The 18637-nt window shown below is 37.7% G+C and overlaps 1 protein-coding gene across 6 annotated transcripts in view; it reads right to left on the bottom strand.

Annotated features, from left to right (window-relative positions):
- The window catches only part of MYOCD (myocardin), a 90065-nt gene that overhangs the window by 43910 nt on the left and 27518 nt on the right, over positions 1-18637 (bottom strand). For 2 of the 6 annotated variants that reach the window (XR_011600009.1, XR_011600008.1), the window contains exons 7-13: positions 16714-16839; positions 15766-16031; positions 15093-15240; positions 11680-12630; positions 10907-11020; positions 9097-9154; positions 6206-6327 (exon numbers count right to left, since the gene is read on the bottom strand). Coding sequence is in view for 4 of the 6 variants with exons in the window: in XM_070937487.1 (XP_070793588.1) it covers positions 6992-7560; positions 9097-9154; positions 10907-11020; positions 11680-12630; positions 15093-15240; positions 15766-16031; positions 16714-16839 (2232 nt within the window). In the remaining 2 variants the exon portion in view is untranslated. Of the gene's footprint in view, positions 1-6205; positions 6328-6481; positions 7561-9096; positions 9155-10906; positions 11021-11679; positions 12631-15092; positions 15241-15765; positions 16032-16713; positions 16840-18637 lie in introns of those variants that run through there. The other 4 variants (XM_070937483.1, XM_070937485.1, XM_070937487.1 and 1 more) reach the window with 3 other exon arrangements.

Below are 18637 nucleotides of genomic sequence, written 5' to 3'. Positions count from 1 at the left end.
AAAGTTAGTTCTTTGAGGTACGAAGCACTATGCCAGTGGCCAATGTCTTGTGGTTTAAAAATAAGTCCCTGTTTGCTATTTAAAGACTTTAAAAATCAGCCAGGAAGAAGAGATGGCCAGCTCTGACTGCATTTGGAAATCATCTATGCTATTCACTCAATATGAATAATTAATTCTATGCAGGGTATGTACAGTACCTCATCCTGTGAAGGCCTTAGTTTTTCCCACCAGAGAATCCACATAACAAGAAGAGTTGTGACAAACATTTTCACTCAAGACAAGAAATGAGCAAGTCTTTTGCATTGTTGAAGCACATATAACTGCCTATTGCACCTATTTTTCTAAAGCCGCCTGTGGTGATTATCGGTTCACTTGATTGGTATCTAACTGCTTTTGAAAAAGTAGCATAAAACTTAAACCTATAAAGGATGGTAGAAATATCCTTGCTTCTATAATTCCATACATCCAAAGAGAAACACATGGGATTGTGCTGCTTGAGTGGGGACTTATCTAGCTTTTGTCTGGGTTTAAGACAATCAAGATTTTTGAGGTATTCTTGAGACTTTTAAGCCTGTCTCGTGGCAATACTGGTCAACTGATTACTTGATTTGAAACAAAATGATTTTTAAGAAAAGCTATGAATTTTACATCAAGACTGTTACTGACTGACATAAAATAAAATTTGCCTTCGCAGTCGATGAAATCATGTGAAAGGGGAGGTGGACTAGAGCCAAATCGACCATTTAAAGTTCTATCTGGAGTTTTGATTCATTACTTCCATTATTCTTAACATAATGCAATTATTGGACAAAATTGAATGTCCTTATCTTTGTCTTATATTTTGTTTCTTATGCATAATCATTCTGCACATGGTCTAATAGTAGGAAAAACTAAATAGGAAAAGGATACCTTCACCTTGCTAAAATGAATGACGCATGTAAGAAAACAGAAGAAAGATATTAGAAGGTGTATTGTTACAGGGAATAAAGCATGTGACAACTTCAAAGAAAACTGAATTAAATAGTTCAAAGTGGATTGGGATAGAAAAATGCCAAGTGTTGATGCTAAAGTGGTTTTACCCTGCAAAACTCTTGTTTTCATGTAGCTCCAAATATACTTTGAGTGATGGATGAGAAGACTTAGGAAAGAAGTAGGAAAAAATGATTTTTTTAAATTAAAGTAAGTGTGGAAAGTTTTGTTTTGGATTTTGCTTTTCTATCAATACCAAGTATTGCTTGGTTTAAAAATGTTGCTTATGCTAATGCTTAAGATACATCCACTTCATTATGCCTTGAAACTTCTTGACATTTTTCATGAGTGCAAAGAACATTGTTTTTATTTGCTGGTACTTTTGTTAAATTTTGGTCCTGGAAATTCTAGCTAGGCCTCCTAAGGTTCAGTCTATTTAGCCCAGACTTGTCCTAGCTTTTTTTTTTTTTTATCTGTCTTACTATTTTCTAGGTTTTGCCCTATTGACACATGTAATATTCTAGAGATAGCTCAGTGATGCTGCGTACAGATTTATTGTATCAAGTTGCATTCACAGACTAATGTGTCATTATCTAACATGCACATTTTATTTTCTGAATTTAAATAGCATCGCTCATAAGCATCACTCATCGCTCATGGTGCTTAAAATTGAGTTTGTATGGGAAAAGTCCTGGCTCATCTGTCTTCTCCTAATGTCTACATGCTAATGCAAATTGATAGTTTTCAGTGCACAACCTTATTTAATACTGCTTTAAATTCTGCAATCGTTTCACATGGTATTTGCCTATTTTGCTACCTCTGCTAAAGAAAGAATGTATGAGATACACAAACCAACATCTTGGTGGTTAGGAAAGTTCACTTGTTTTATTGACAATTGTTTCTGTTGCTAAAATACTTCCCAAATGTCTTGCATATTCTTACTAAATATCAGAAATCTTCAACACAATTTTACTGAAAGATACATATCTTTCTCTTTCACTCTCTCTACATATACATATACTCCTACCACTTGTAACTAGGAATTAAAAATGTTGCTTTGTCGTAGGGAAAAGGAACTGGTGTTGGAACTTACACTTATTTTTGTGCTACTATCTCAAAGTAGAAAGTGAATATTAGCACTCTCGCTCCACTTGTACTCCAGATGGGGAAGAGGCAAAGCAAAGATGGACTCATCCAGAGGTGTCTGCAGGATGTGGTCAAAAAAGTTAACATGGCTTCCCCCTTTTTTATCTTTTTTTACACCATGCCCAGTAGATATCCTTAGGGCTATCATTCCAAGCCTATTGGATTGGACAGAAGTGCCAGAGCAGCTACGTTGGGTATGTCTCAAGCTTTGGGTGACACTTGGTAGGCATTTGGAAGGACTGAGCTGAATGTTAGACTTTTTTAAAAATATAAAAAGTAGGATTGCTCCTTTCGTAGCTGTTTGGTGCTGGTATTAGAACTGTAGTGAATTAAGTTTACTCATTCACTCAGTCAGTGGGGAACACTGCAAAATTCCTGGGATTGCAGCCTATTTCTCCCTGTGCCCACTAGCTAAATAGTGGTAGTCTCACTGGTTGCAGACCAGATAGGATAGCCCTATCAATCTGTTTTTCCTTCCATATTTAAGTTATTTTAAATATGTAGATAGGGAAACTATTAGCAGACACTCAAAAAGAGTTGCTGAGGAAATGATCTAAATAAAGTGCACCCCAGTTTTACTGACAAATAAAGTGAGAAAGAAAATTTGTCAGTAAAACATAAATTTAACAAAAAATAGTTTGTCGTGAAAGCGACTGCCTGCGAAGGCCCTGGATTGGGTTTGGGGCTGAAAGGCGAAAACAGAAGCCATATGCTCCATCCCATTATTGGGTAAACCAGGTTGCCCTGATAAACCAGTCCCACCAGAGAAAAAACACTTTATTTAGTGAATTGGTTTTGTAGCTTTTTCATTCTCATTTGTTCTTGTTATTTATTAGATGTGTAGCCTGCCATTTATACAGCAGTTCAAGATGGATACATCTTGAGGGAGGTATAGCACTAGCATTCATTCCCCCCCCCCCCCCGCCCCTTTACAGCAACAATCCCATGAAACCAGTTGGGCTAAGAGACAGTGATGGTTCTAAGTCACCCAGGAAGCATCAGTGGTTGAAGGTAGAGTACAGCCTCGGTCTCTTTGTTTCCAGCCCAACTTCTTAAGTCCATGGGCCACACTGGCTATCTTATTTATGTGGAGAATAAATCACCTTATTGAACTTATTATGTTCTGTTACATTATTATAAACACAATATAATAATGTAGCTATTATAATTACATTATAATAATTGGTCCTCCAAATTCATAGGAATTTCTTAAACTGACATTTCCTTAAATATTTCTTCCATATATTATCCATCATTGCCTATGTATACATTTCTTATTTATTTATTTATGAATTAATATTTAAATTAAAACATTTAAGTTAACAAGATATATTTAGTACCAAATTGTTAAAGGAAATGCCATTACCAAAGACATTTTAGCCTTTTGCAGGAAAACAGTAATAGTCTGGCCACTTTTTAAAAAATTAAATAGAAGAAAAAGAAAGAAAGAAAAGATATGTTTGGCAGACAGCTAAGATGGTGAGCAAAAATTCTTTAAATAATGAATATCAGCTATTAAGACTGTACAACTTATTCTACGATGCATGCTTTAAATGTCAAGGGATGTAGGACGAATCAGGCTGAATTAGCAAGACTCCTTTTTGGAATAAAAAATCAAAGTAACCTGATTTTTAAACATTTTAAAAAAATCCACTGAAGAATGAATTTGCACAGCTGGTCTATAGTTCAGTAATGTAATTGGTTGAAAAAGCAAGTGTAGAGTTTTAAATGACATAATAGCTTAATAGCTAATATCCATTTACAAGAGAATAAGCATAACTGAAATAGAGTGAAGTCCTAGGGTAGTGATAGATGACATTTATAGGGAGAAATGGTGGAACAAATTGCAACTTATTTTAAAGTTAATTCTGAAAGATATGTCTTTCGGATGATTTGTTTATAAAAATGCAGGACACCCATGTGTCCAATTATTCAAACCTAGAGATGTTTCAATATTTTTTTCCAGTTCTCAACTGACAGGGACACTTATGAAAAAGTTCTGAAAACAAACCTATCAAATCTTGAATGCAGGGAAATTTGCATTCAATATTATTGCATTCACAAAAATAAGAATTTAAGGAAATAATGGAAGATAAACTTTTCATTCATGAGAAACTGCCCAATTTGGATTAACGCATGACAGAAAGCTATCTCTATCCTCCAAACTGAATTTATATTTGGAACTATTATTGAAAGGTATTAAATGTAATCTAGAGATAGTGATTAGATTACGAACGGCTTTTGATGTTGTTGCTTCAAAAATTATATCACATATACAGATCTTTTTTTTTTAGAAGAAATACTGAAATGTAGATATGTGGTTGCCATATCATAGGCTATAATGGAGCGTTGCCTAAACTAAATTATTTTCACTGAAGTCTAAGCAAGACAAGCAACAATAATTAAAACAGGTTTCTTTCCAGTCAAGATTCCCCTCTTCCCACTTTCGTACTATATAAAAGTTAAATTAAAATAAAACAGGGATTAAAAAGAAATGGGTACATGTCAAAACAAAAGTTATAGCTTATCAGGGGTTGCCATTGTTCAAATCAGTTACATTTTTATTGCATAGCCTTATTGAAAAATAGCAGTAATGAGAGATTTTATTTATTATTGTCTTTTATGCGAAAGTGATAAATATAAGATTTCTGAACCATAAGAAGGCGGCAAGGAATGATTTGATTGATTTCTGGCGATTACGGGTAGAGAAATGCTATGGAGTAAGACAGTCTGTACTGGAAGAATGACTACTTTGAAGATGTCAGCCAGGACAGGAAAATGGGATGGAAAACAGGAAAGGTTGGAATCCCCTGGACCCAAACCATCAGAAACTACGCATATACACAAAGTGAGGCTGTGTTATCTAAAGATTTGGATGCTTTTGAATAGATATAGGAAACAATCCAATTTATATGCTATCTGTTACCCTTAATTCAGAATTTGCTAAATATGAATAACCTGCAACCTTTGCCTGTCACGGCTAGGTATGATAAGATTTAAAATTCATAATATAAATGCTGGTTTGAAGAAGAACTTAGAAGCAACGCCTTTCACTAATCATGGGAGAACAATTTGTTTATTGAAAGGGTTTTTGGAGCTGTTTTTATTACTTAGTGAAAAGCAAAAATACTGCTTCAGTCATCTCTTTTCAAACCTAGCTATAAAGATTTCTGAAGATGTGGACAATCCACTGTTTTATAATCCTGACAACAGCAAGATCATTCTCTTAGAAAACTTAGAAATTAATTGTAGTATTAATATAACAGCTTTGGATCCAGATAAAACCAAAAGGAACTTTACTTCCAGACTGCTGCTTTTCTGATTTTATTCCCTTACTTGCTATTAACCCACAGAGATGCATTTTTAAGGGTTGATGGATCCCCTAGAATGGCAACAGATATGAAACATGGGAAATTGCAATAGATTGAGGAAATCAAAGAAATTCAGCAAGGCTGCTTTTCCACTTATACAGAACACATCTCATCTTAAGCACCTCTCAGGGAAAAATGAATTAAAAGGAGAAAACAAGAACAACAACAAAATATTCGATTCCTGTGCTTTTAGTATTGTTTCAAGGAGCTGTGGTATCAAAAGGCTAGGACATGGTTGCTATTTTGCCCCATAGTGGCAGCAAAAATAATATATGCAAATAATTCAAAAGAAAAGAGACTGAAGCAAGAGGGCAATTCAACAAACATTGGGACTTACTGAATAAAACTATTTGACACATTCATAAAGATATGGCAACCCAATAAAAATAGATCTGAAGAAGAATAGAGATTTCTGAATTCAAAGGTTTTATCTTCCCCGTCTTCTATTTCTTATAAGGGGTGAAGACGCTATTGCTTATGGTGAATTTATTCTTGATGATATGGATATTTGGAATTTCTACCTAATGATCACGAACAAAATTTATGTTCAAAATGTTAAATGTTTAAAAGATTTTGAATGATGGATTAATACTGGTTACGTGCTGATCTGTTATAATTTTTATGTATCTCAAATTATATACATACATATATATGTTTACATTTTAATTTAATAAAAAAATAAAAAAATGAGATAAGTACTTATTAAAGGAGGAATGTACCTTTAAAGCAGAATATTGGTGAGGCCATGGAGGCGCTCTTCCAATTACACTCAATTAAAGACCTCTTATTTCTACATTTTCTTGTTGTTCCATTTTGAAATCTTTTCCAAGGAGAGTGCCCACTACAAAATAAATCATATTACTTCAGGTCTGCTGCATGTATCTTTAAAACTGAGAAAACAAAAGGAATAAATAAACTTAAAAAGAGAAAAATATTCAGGGAAACACTGGAAGATTATTTCAGTTTTGAAAATAGATAGTAAAAGGTTGATGATCTCTTGATACATCAGATCAAGATGACTTGAAAAGAGGGGGGCAGGGAAATCCCCAGTAAAACTGCTCATATATATGATAAGCATGAAGGGCAAAGGTTCCCAAGGAGCAGTGTATGGGATCTACAAATATGCCCATAACAGAGTCATATAGTTTGATAAACCTGTTAGAGTCAATACTGACAAGTTTGGGCAATGTACAGTTGTCTTGCATAGAGAATCTCCTTCTGGAAGAGGTTGAAACTGATGGTGAGCAACTGGATTTGCTTACAAAGGGTAGGGAGGAATTTGTGTTAGAAATGAAGGATTCCTTATTTTGAGTGTAGCAGGGAAAGGGAATAATCATTTTTTGAATCCACTGATAGTGAAAAGATAAATTATGTCCTGGGGGAAATGACTCCAGTTCCTTTTGCTCTCTCTGCATTATTCCAAAACATTCTAAAATAGTCTTTTAATTCTTTCCATAGAAATTACTTGTGGTATGTTTCCTCCCCATCCTTAAGGTTTACTTTGATCACCACTGTTGTAAGTGCAGATCCATAGTGCCATTCAAGTTGAGATCAGTAACATCTAAGAAATCGATGTTGAAGATGCTGGGCCCTGTAGTGGTCAGGGAACCAAAACCATTGGCTGAGCTTGGTGGTGTGAGGTCCAGCCATTCCATTGTTTCCCAGGGAGACTCTGTGAAGCTCATGTGCAAACCAGTTCCTTCACCAGATGAAGGAGACAACTGAGTCTCCATGGGCGAGAGGGGAGTTGGCAGGATCTCATGGGGTGAGACTAATTCATCGGCAGCCTTGCTAGAAAATCCTTCCATTGCTCCATCAAAGTGAGGTTCCTCGGTACCCAATTTCAGAAGGGTGACTTCACTTGACCGCCCAAGAGGACTGTGGGAATTTAACAAGATTTCCAAATGACTGTCATTGCTCGAGCAGCGTTCAAAGGGGAGCTGATTTGAGGTGTTTTGCTCAAATGCAGTGGATGCCTTTAGTAACAAGGGTGTTCCAGAAGTTCCTGAAGACACTGTTATCTGAGGTACCTTCTGAAGACAAGGGCGGTCCTCTTTAGCATTTGCAGGCATTTCTGTTTGCAAACCAAATATGATAAGTCAAGAGCAAAACCTCTTTGGGTCTACTTCCAATGTTAAGTGAACACCCTTCTGCTTGTGCAATAGGACTTCCCAACAGCATCTGCCATTGCAATGACACATTCCAACCTTTTGTTCTGGCTGAATAAAATCTTACTTGATGCTATACTAGCTCAAAGAGGTACAAAAGGGATGGTGAGAGGAACATGGAGATCATATAAAATGCCTGCAATTGAAAGTAGTGATGAAGCTGTGTTAATATAAGACAAAGTTGTTATAAGTGGTGTTTATAATGCCTGCCTAGAATCAACGAAAAAGCTGATGTAAAGAATTATTAGAATAAGGACTGATCATACAGATATGTGCACACATGCTCGAGCATGCAAAGGGTAAGAAATTGTTAAAACATTTAAATTAGGCATGAAGGCATTAAAGTTGTGTATGTGATTCACTGCAGCAGACAGAAGCTAGTGAGGAAAAACATTTACAAAGGTTTGATTGTGGAGTCTAGTATTTTGTGGTTCTCTCCCAAAATGCCTAAGGCTGATAGAGAGGCTTACACATTCACATCATAAAGTGCTCACAACAGAAGGCAAACAGAAGGAAATGCTTCCAGTGTTCCTCACAGAATGTTCCCATCCACAATGCATTGCCTCTTTTGGTGCTGTGTTTTCCTTTGGGGGCATACTTTGAAGCAAAGCAGTGAGCAGCAGCCACCCACTGGTTATTTTAAAAAAAAAATTCTATAGGTCTATATAAAAAATTCTACCAAAAGAAATCTGCACAGTATGCCCACTTCTTTCAGGTTTTTTTAAATAATTCTTTTGAAAAATCAGGTATTCTAGAATAGGGAGCCTGTTGTGCACCAAAGGAAGAACCAGAAGACACATGGATGCCCATGCACAGGACCATGCCAATGTGATTTTTCAGAGAGCTTGGTGGCTTCCTTTGCCCTTTGTAGCATCTTCTCTCTTGGTCTACAAAGTGCCAGCTCTCACCTACAGTTTGGTTTTCCCCTGATTTTATTCAGCATTATTTTTATTCTTGCATACAAGTTCTCAATATTTGTATTGTTGTTGAATGTGTTTGTATTTCTAATGATGTTTTGGTTGTCACTGATTTCAAATCCCTTTATTCAATCTTGGAAAGTTGAGATACAAATTGACAAGATAAACCACAATGGTTTCTATGACCAATTCCTGGGAATTGCTAAAAACAGCTAAGCTTCCAGAATTGCTTCTTTCTTCTTAATCACTTCATATAAATGTAGCAAAACCTATCAGCTTTCTATAATGGTCAATGGCTATTCTAGTAGGCAGATCCTGGGAGTGCTTAGATTGAATGCTGCTTAGGATAATTAATTAGGCAACAGCTATTTACATATTTCTTCAGGAAGTGGATGGAATCCATGATGGATTTCAGCCCTCTCCATACCTGATAAGTACAGAATAGCTGCTGTGGGTAGCCTGAGGTTTATATCCTTTATATTGCTAGGTTAGAACCAAAACCCTCATTCTACTGGCATCACCTACCTCCAGTTTCAATAAGCACATCTAATAGTTCATCCATCTGCTGACTTTGAGTCATTTGCTGCAGCAAGAAAAGAAGAAGAAATGTGGAAGTGAGGAAATGGATCACATATTTTTATTGTAAAAGAAATCACTCTTAAGGGATTGAGATATCATAGTTCTGTAGTGTTTTTGCTGGCATTAAAAACCTGACATAACAAGCTAATTCCCCACAACTATCAGCAGTTTTTAGTGCACAGAATGCACAGATGAGTAATCTGTGACTCCCAAGGTTGCAGGTGGTTTCCTGTGTCTCCTTTTGCTGGTCTTGGAGACAGAGCTGACCATAACTGCTAAAAACTAGCAGTATCCTTTTGACTTGGAGACCACATGAACAATGTAATGTGAAACTGAAAGGGTTTAAAAATGAGAAACACCAGGGAACCATTTTGTACGACTTGGTCTCACTTGTCCTACAACCCTCAGCCAACTCTATGAATGTTAAAATGTTAATAATAGTTTTGCCCATGTGACCCGGGGTTAATATGCTCTAAGATGTATTATTTAATGCCCCATTTTTTCAAATATTAAACAAGAATGAAAACCCCCTACCTGGATTCCCTAAGATATTCAACCTCATCCTTTTCATATTTACTAAGAAATAATTCCAGCAGATTTACAGTTCTTACTTGTTTGGGTTGTAACCTCTCTGCGAGAGAGGGAGGGGGGAAGGAAGGAAGGAAGGAGTCTAGATGACTCAAGTGAATGCAATCCAGGGCTACTTCACCTCTCTTAAAAAAAAGTTGGCTTAATTCCTTGGTTTGTATTTTATTTTAATTTTGTAAATTGCAATGTCACACTATGACAAGCTGGATCCAGACCAACTAGATAACTAGATACCAGCATTACCATAGAGCTGGGATTTGGAAGCTAGATGAAATAAGAAGCCTAGAAGGACTGAAAAGGAATGGCTCCAATTGTCTGTACTTAATTGATCAAATAAATTAAAGTTAATAATCCTGCAACTCCAGAGGAAGAATCACTTTTCCTTTAGTAAATTCAATGCTAGCCCAGACTCAATGCTCAACGTGAGCATGTGTCTCAGATTTTCAGGTTTGTCATTATTTGATCCCCCCCCCCCACTCTGCCTGGGCCACATAATCAGATACTTTTAACCTGGGATTTGTGGATTCTTTCCTGCTCAGTTCATGGTTAGATTTCCTCTGAATTGGAAAATATTACAATTTTATTTTTACTAGCTTCTACGTTGACAACAAAGTAATCTATGACTTCTAGACTGCAATAAAATTTCTTGACTTCAAGAAATCTCACTAGCTAAAAGTATTAAAACTAAAAAAGAGTATTGTGTTATTAATTTAATGGATTAATAAAAACATATATTTCTGAATTACATATTTAATAATTTGATAGCTGTATTTGAGCACAGTTGATTTCCTTTATATTACACAGTAAATCCATGTATTTGTTTTATCCATTCAAAATAAAAGGACTCCTTTATTTAAGGATCAGACTCTTAAAAAGGTTACGAATCCTTGCAACAGATTGTGTTTTGTGATGAAACGGTACAATACTAATAACTACCTGTAGCCAAGCACAGTCCTAAAATACCATCCCGGACAGTGGTGGGTTGCCCCCAGTTCGCACCGGTTCTATAGAACCGGTAGTAAAACCGGTGGGAGGCTCCAGCCACAGACCCCAACATCATCAAAACGCTTCTGTGCATGTGTGCAAACGAAGCAAGCGCATGCGCGCGGCCCTGCTACAAACCAGTAGTAAAGGTAAGTAGAACCCACCCCTGATCCCAGACCATTACCTGTTTTACAGCATCAGCATAAGGTGGAGGCTGTTTTCCCTCTGGGAGAGCAGCACTGGATTTACAAAAGCTGGCAGAGAGAACGGAATACTTTGGGCCTGCTTGTGTCGGCATCTACATGGAAGCAAAATCAACGGTAGGAATCCAATCGAATCTCTGTTCCTCGGCAGCTGCATCTGAAGTCCCCTAAGCTAAAACTTCTTACATATTGGTGTCAATCATAGCTTAATGCAACCTCAAGGAAAGAAAAAAAAATGAACCCAGATCTTTGCCAAAAATATTTTTTACACGCTGATACAATCTTACTGAAGTGATGCAAAGGAAACTTTGTTTAGTTTTCACCCTTACGTAACCCATAAAGCCAACTCCATTTCCAAATGATCCAAGGAAGGCATTCAATAATGGAGGTTCTATTTGGTGCTGAAACAATGCCTGGAACCCATCTCACCAGTTTAAAAATATCTGCACTAACTCCCAATTTATTTTCAGACTGAACTCAAAGTGTCATGTTTATATTTTAAAGCCCCAAACAACCTGGGATCTGCCTATTTTGAGAGATTTTGTAAACAGTTGTCCAAGTATTATAAGTATATCTAAGCAGCTGTTTCTTTACATCTAACGTCACTGGAAATAGTGATGGTGGTTATGGTTCCCTGACTTTTCCCCCAGAAATACTTCCTTTTAAAATATGACTCTTATTACTGGATTGCTTGTACTGACTATTTTAAGGCCGATGAGTAAATTGCAAGAGCAAAATATGTGTATTTTCTTACCAGAGTTGTGCACAAATGGCGGCTGGGTTGTGGAGAACTGCTGCGTCCTTCTCCCTGATGGCTAGGAGACATGGAGAGAAGGTAATGGCTGTTTGGTGAGGGCGGAAGGCTAATATGTTGAGGACTCTTCGCTGCCTCTAGTGGAGAATGTTGAGGAGAGCACTGTGGGCTTAGGAATGTGGAGGACAGTATGCCATTTTGTCCGGAAGGTTCCATACAATGGCTATTTACAAGATGAGGCATCTGAGGTGTCCCACAGTTACTTAATGCCTCAGAATTGCTAGCTTTACCTTTCAAGGCAGCTTGCTTAGAGGCAAATGGGCAGCTGGACACTGCATTCTCCTGCTTGACTGGAAAACCAAATACATGTGCTGGGGGCTGCTTATCTTCCAGTCCATGGCTTCTTTTGCGCTTCTGGAGCTGCATTCTCAACTCTTCCACTTGCCTCTGCTCCTGTTGCAATTTCCAAGTCAGCTCATTGATTACTTTTTGCTTTTCCACTAACATTTTGTCTTTCTCTGTGTCAACCCTTTCAACATCATGCTGGATGCCAACTCCGTTGATGCTTCCCACCAGGTTCTCCTCGCAACCACCTTGCACAGGTGAAGGGTGCAAGACAAACTGTGGGGAAGACATTGGTCCTTCATTGAAACTGTCTGGCAAGGAGCCACTCACTGAAAGGTCGGAGGAAGCTGGAGAGATGGGTGGAGTGGAACTAGTGCTGCCAAAATGGTAAAAGCCATTGGATAACAGACTGGTAGAAGACTGTGATGGATAACTGGAGAGAGAGCTTGTTGGGGTTACTGGGAAAGTAACAGTGGTTATTTCATTGAAAGAAGCCACTGAATTCCCACTGCACTCTTGAAAAGGTCTAAGACGTTCCATCAAGGCGGTTTTTGTACCTGACACAGGAAGTCCCCTTATTCGGAGTTGCTGTCTTAATTCTGACACCTGTGATAAAATGGCTTCATTAGTATCAACCTCAGTTTTTACTTTATTGCATGTTTACTGTTGAAAAAGAAACTTCTTTTAATCAAACTGTTTTAGCCAAATAAAAGCTAAATCTAGAATCATTTGTGCTGACATAGTGATCTTATTATTATCTAGCCTTCAGAGAAACTCCTATTAACTGTTAACTCTAAACTGGGGTACCTTGTACAACATTGTCATTTCTAACAGATTTCTATAACCCTGGGATTATTTGGAATAATTAAATTATACTGTACAGTAATGAGTTTGAATTAAGAATGCCTTTGTCTTACAGATTTATTTTTTTTTAATTTGATCTATATGCCGCCCTTCTCCGGAGACTCAGGGCAGCTTACAATGTGTTAAGCAATAGCCTTCATACTTTTGTATATTTATACAAAGTCAGCTTATTGCCCCCAGAAACTGGGTCCTCAATTTACCTACCTTAGAAAGGATGGAAGGCTGAGTCAACCTTGAGCCTGGTGAGATTCGAACTTACAGTAATTGCAGACAGCTGGTGATAATCACAATGCTATCAGTCTGCTGAGCCACTAGGCCCTTTGTTTCTAAATATTTGTCTAAATTCAGCCTATGTTATTATTCACATATGTCAGGATGATTCTAATGCAGAGTTTCCAGATATACATCAACCAATTTATGTAAAAGAAAAGCAGAATGTGGATCAAAGAAGTCATGTCAAGGTGGTTTAGCTGAGGTAACCAGAATTCCGATAAGTTGCCTCAGAATTCAGATAAGTTCATTGATTCTAAGACTGTGCAAAGATCCAGAGTCAAAATCAGGTGTACTTTTTCCAGGAGTCACATATAAGCCCAGGAAAAGATATGGTACCTTTAAGTAGTTGCTTACATGTGACCAGAAGGTGATTTGACATATGTACTGTATGCCAAACCACCTTTTCTTCTTCAAATCCACTGTCAGGGTTCCAAGTAACAGACCCAATGCAATCAAAACTCTGGAGGCCAAGGCATTCCTCAAAGCCCAAATTTATTAGGCATGTCATATTGGCACACCTGGTGAAAACTCAACTCTGAAGGTCCCAGGGTTTTCCCCACCCAAATTAATTTCAAAGTTCCTTCCCCCAGTCCACATGTACATCACATGGTCCAACCACATCACAGTCCCCACTCCAGTTGGGTTCAGTCCACGTTTCCCCAGCACCTGGTGGGAACGTCCTTGATTCCCAGGAGAAAGAATTTTTATTTTGGCTACAAATCCCCAGCTATCTCTACTTCCCCCTGCCATTCCCACAGCTCCAACCAGTCTTGTTGTGGCAGCCCTGAAGACCCTCCAAAATGGCTTCAGGGTTGACATCCACATCATTGTATGGCAGGGGTGAGCACCTGTGGCCCTTTTACAACCTGTGGACTTCAACTCCCAGAATTCCTGAGACAGCCAATCTGGCTCAGGAATTCTGGGAGTTGAAGTCCAGAGGTTGTAAAAGGGCCACAGTTTCCCACACCTGTTGTATGGTCTTAATTGTCATCCATCTTAGATTACACACAAAATCACAATTTGCCAAATACTGCATGTTAAAGTGCTGTAATTTTAATTTTGAAAATAATGGAAGTTTTAATTAAGTGTTGCACTACTTAGGAAAACTTTTTCATGTTGGTTAAATTGCTTGGGTTAGCAAACAACACACTTGCAAGACAGGTTACATAAAGCATCGAACTGTAAGTGATCTTCATCCAATGTAAAGTAATGTGCAGTGTGTGGCAGTTAAGGGGCCTCAATTCAGCTGTCTCCCTTTTCCAAGAGCCTCAGAAGGTAATCTCATTGGAGTGACAGTGAATATGTTTGTCCCTCTTTTGGGGATTTTTAGGATGGGAAAAAGCCACTGAGAACAATCAAAACAATCCTAATTCCACTTTAAACATATAATGTACACCACAATCACTCAAAACCTGCATCTGAAGGTTTGAAGGGTAAGAAGGAAATGGGCTGGTTTTCAGAAGCTTCCAGTCCCCACTTCAGGATGGGGGGAATCCCCCTGAAGGACTGAAATTGACTCCCAATACGATAATTTTGGAAATTGCCTTTGGAGTAGGAAGAGCCTTTCTAACACAAAAATGAAGGCAAATATATGTGTCCCAGGATAATGTTGCAGGATCCAATTTGGGTTGGTCACCGGGACCAAAGGTCTTTTAACCTTTCTAATACCTTTTTTTAAAAAAAGACTCTTACTGCCATTTTGCCCCATATCAGCAAAATATACTTGGATATGTATTGGGGTGAGGGTGTGGTGCAGATGATGTTTCTTGGCTGTGGTTTAGCAATCTGGTATATACAGTAAGTTGCAGTTTCTGGTTTAGCCTTTGGCAAATGAGGGCCATTGCAACTGATTCAATAAACAATAATTAAACCTTCTATAACTTGCCATGTCTTCTAACATTGTTGCACCATACTCTGCGCATAATACTCACTTTGAGGTCATCCAGATTGGATGGGAGAGGACCTGGTTTGAGGGATGAAATGCAAGATGGCCCAGAAAAGGTTCCCTTCACTGGAGAAAGAGGATTATTGGTGATTGTCGTAGGGGAAGAGCCTGAGATTTTAGGCTCATTTGGTTGTCTAAAAAACAGGAGCAACATTTGTTACTGTGATTTCTTCTTTTGTTTCTAAATCAATGTCAATTGTCAATGTATCAGTTTTGATCCTAGTTTTATTATGCATTCACTATCATTTTAATCCTGAGATTTCAGTACAAAATAGTAGTACTTTAACAGAATTTCAAACTGAGAGATACTTTGGCCCAGTACAGGCTTGTAGTGCTCTCCTTAAAAGGTTTATTTCAAGGTCTCCCAAGTTAGAGAAGAATTCCTAGTTTAGCTGCTCAAGTCCTAAGCCCCAAACTCTTCTCATTTTCTGTAGCAAGGGCACCCAAGCCTACTGGATATATATTGATCCTTCATTCCCAGTGTGCAAGCCCCACACCCAGCGGACATAGTAGGAATATTTGAAACATGGAAGTATAGTATTTAAAGGATGCTAATCAGCCACACCATCAAATGGTGGCATAGCTTCCACATGGTCCCTCAGAAATGGTTACACATGGTCCCTCAGAAAGACAGAAAAACATTTCCACCAGCAACTCACTTTAGCTGAGAGGAATGTGACCCAGGGTAATTGAACTGCTGCTGGTGTCGATGCTGCTGTTGCTGGCTAAGGATCTGGAGCTGCAGGAAGAGCTGCTGTTGTTGCAGTAGCCTGGCGTAGGCAGAGTCCATGGGAGGAGGAGACTTCTCTGCCTTCTGGTCTGGTGGAATGTATTGGTGATACTTTAGTTTCTTCACTTTGGGCTTCATCTCCTTAGGTTTTTTGTGGCGATTCTTGCCATCACTTGAAGATTTTGACTGTGTGTTCTGCACAAAAAAAAAAAAAAAAAAATATCAGGAAGGTCAGTTGAAACCCAGAGCTTTTGAATGGCCTATCTAATTAACCCATTTCTTGCTAAATCTGAATTTTCTGGAGGACTACCCCTGATATTCAGTACCCTCAAAAGCCTTTGAGCCTCAAAATGATGGGTGAGAAATATAAGAGAAACCTGATTCACTCTTCCTCCTTTTATATGCAGTTCAGCGCATAAAACAACTGGCATCATGTTCACATAGTACTAGGTGCACGTTCCTTTCAAATATTCTGATTTTCCACCTGCTGCCATTTAAGAAGACATGAAAAATAATTCAAAATGGCAAAGAACCCTTGCATTTTAGTGCAGATATTTAGTATAATATTTAAAAATCAAAGTATCCTTAAATAGCTAAATTTGAACATCCTAACTTAAATCTGCCCGCTTCATAAATGACAGCAGGGCAAAAAAGATGCATCTATATAACACTAACTACCATCCCTGCCTTTCTGATTAATGGCTCCACTTAATTAATTATGCAAAATTACCTTAGTAGTCATATTTGTGGGCTCTAATTTCAGAAATATTCCAGTTACTTTTAAAACCAGCATTTATCTTTCAGAGCAACCATGGTTATGCTCTAGTTGGTCAACACTTGTCTCCTTTTGTCTAAATTATGAAAGATACTAACATACCTTCACAGATGTAGGAATAGGAATAGGAGGTGTCTGCGGCCCATTGAGCTGTTTTGGACTTTCTGGCTGACTATTTTGCAGAGATGACGAATCAGTCATATCATTTTCAGAACTATGGGAATGGCCCTGAAACAAAAAAAACAAACAAACATTGAAAATACTTGTGACAATTATGCCATTAATGTAGATAGTTTCATGAAGATTGGTGAAGGCAGGCAATTTATGAAGGCATATATCAGTGAGCTACACTAGTTGGATTGACAGCTGGTTACCTTGTCTTTGTTCCATTTTTTAAAATTGTAGTAAGGGCTGAATCTATATATTAGCTTATGGGACATATTAAAATACAGAATAAAACATAATACATGACACAATAGAACCATATATAAAAGTAGAATACGAGAAACAAGTTAAATAAGGATAAACTAAGGAATAAAATATTAGGTTATTGAATCATCTCTACAATTTACCCCAATCAGACCCACTTATGTAGATCCCAACTAAACTGTTTTATTCAGATAAAGGGTTGTGTTGTATGTGATTTTTGAGTTCTGACCGCATATGAGATATGTAGTTCTAATATGAGGATCCCAATAATTTGTTTGTCTGATATGTGGTCCAAGACGCCAGTCTCTCTCTTTCTTATATAGTTGACACTCAAATAATATGTGTGCTGTATCTTCGATAGCTGGAGTTCTGCAAATACAAATATGTTCACTATAAGGGACTTGATTAAACAGTCTGTGTTTAACCATTGTACCTCGCAGTTCGAATCTGATATGTGTAGCTGAATCTATACATTATCTTACCTCCTTGAGGGATACTTTTATTTGGTAATTCTCCATGCAGCATATCACATGGATTATGTATCAGTTTAGAAACTCTCTGTACAATTAGGAAAATCCTTATGATGAGTCACAATAAAAGCAGTCTTGCATCAAAATTAAGCAATAAGTAGAGTGGTCTGAAGCTTAGGCAGATATGCATGACAACCTGTGTGAGTGATGAGGTATACTGTGGAAGTCTGATAATCTTTTAGCTTGCATACGGTTAAGTAAATCCATGCCGCCATATGATTCACATATACAAGTGTACGAACAAACAACATTTTTGGGATTTTCACCATAATCCATACCTTTTGCAGATGACTTTGGATGGCCTGTTAAACTATTCCTATAAGTATGTGTACTAAGACCAATCACATTTATCAGGCTGGTGTTATTAGGAAACCAAATGGAAGATCATTGGGCTCCCTGCCATAAGTGCTTGGAAAATGGAGATGCCCCATGCCAAGTACACTGTGTAACAAAGCTGTTGGAATGAAGAAGAGCAGCACTAGCCAAGAATATGTCGTGTTCAGGTTAACAGTGGCTTGGGATCCTTTGCAGGACACCCCCATATTTTATGTAACCACCAAAGACTGACCTTACGGATGACTTCCTGCACAGGCTATAGTGCCCTTAGAGAATTTTGACATGTACTGCACCTTTACACCCATACCTTGATTGTATTTGCCTGAGAAAGGAGAAATTATTCCTCTTCTGAGGATTAGAATCAAATAGCTAATTATGAATGCTATTTTAGAATGAAGGCAAATTACGAAAATATATAACAATGGGGCTGATGAGAAATATCCTTACTATATTGGTTGTAAGGTATCTTTTCTTCCCAAACCAGATTTAAGAGTACTGCTGGGAACAATGCATAGCTACACAGATATTAGCTATGCACTGTCTCAAAGGAAGATTTCCTTTGTGTTAAACTCTACTCTTGGTGACTTCATGGACGTTTCTGTGTGATTTTCCTAGCAGCAATATGGAAATGCTTTGCCATTGCCTTTTCCCAGGATGTTTTTCCATTTCCTAGTCATCAACATTCTTCACATCCCCAGATAGAATCCCATCTGAATATTAACCAATATTAT

Source organism: Pituophis catenifer, unplaced genomic scaffold (assembly GCF_029215685.1).
Source record: "Pituophis catenifer annectens isolate HBS135680 unplaced genomic scaffold, rPitCat1.0.hap2 SCAF_2, whole genome shotgun sequence".
Taxonomy (NCBI): Eukaryota; Metazoa; Chordata; class Lepidosauria; order Squamata; family Colubridae; genus Pituophis; species Pituophis catenifer.
This window is presented reverse-complemented; position numbering and strand designations above follow the sequence as displayed.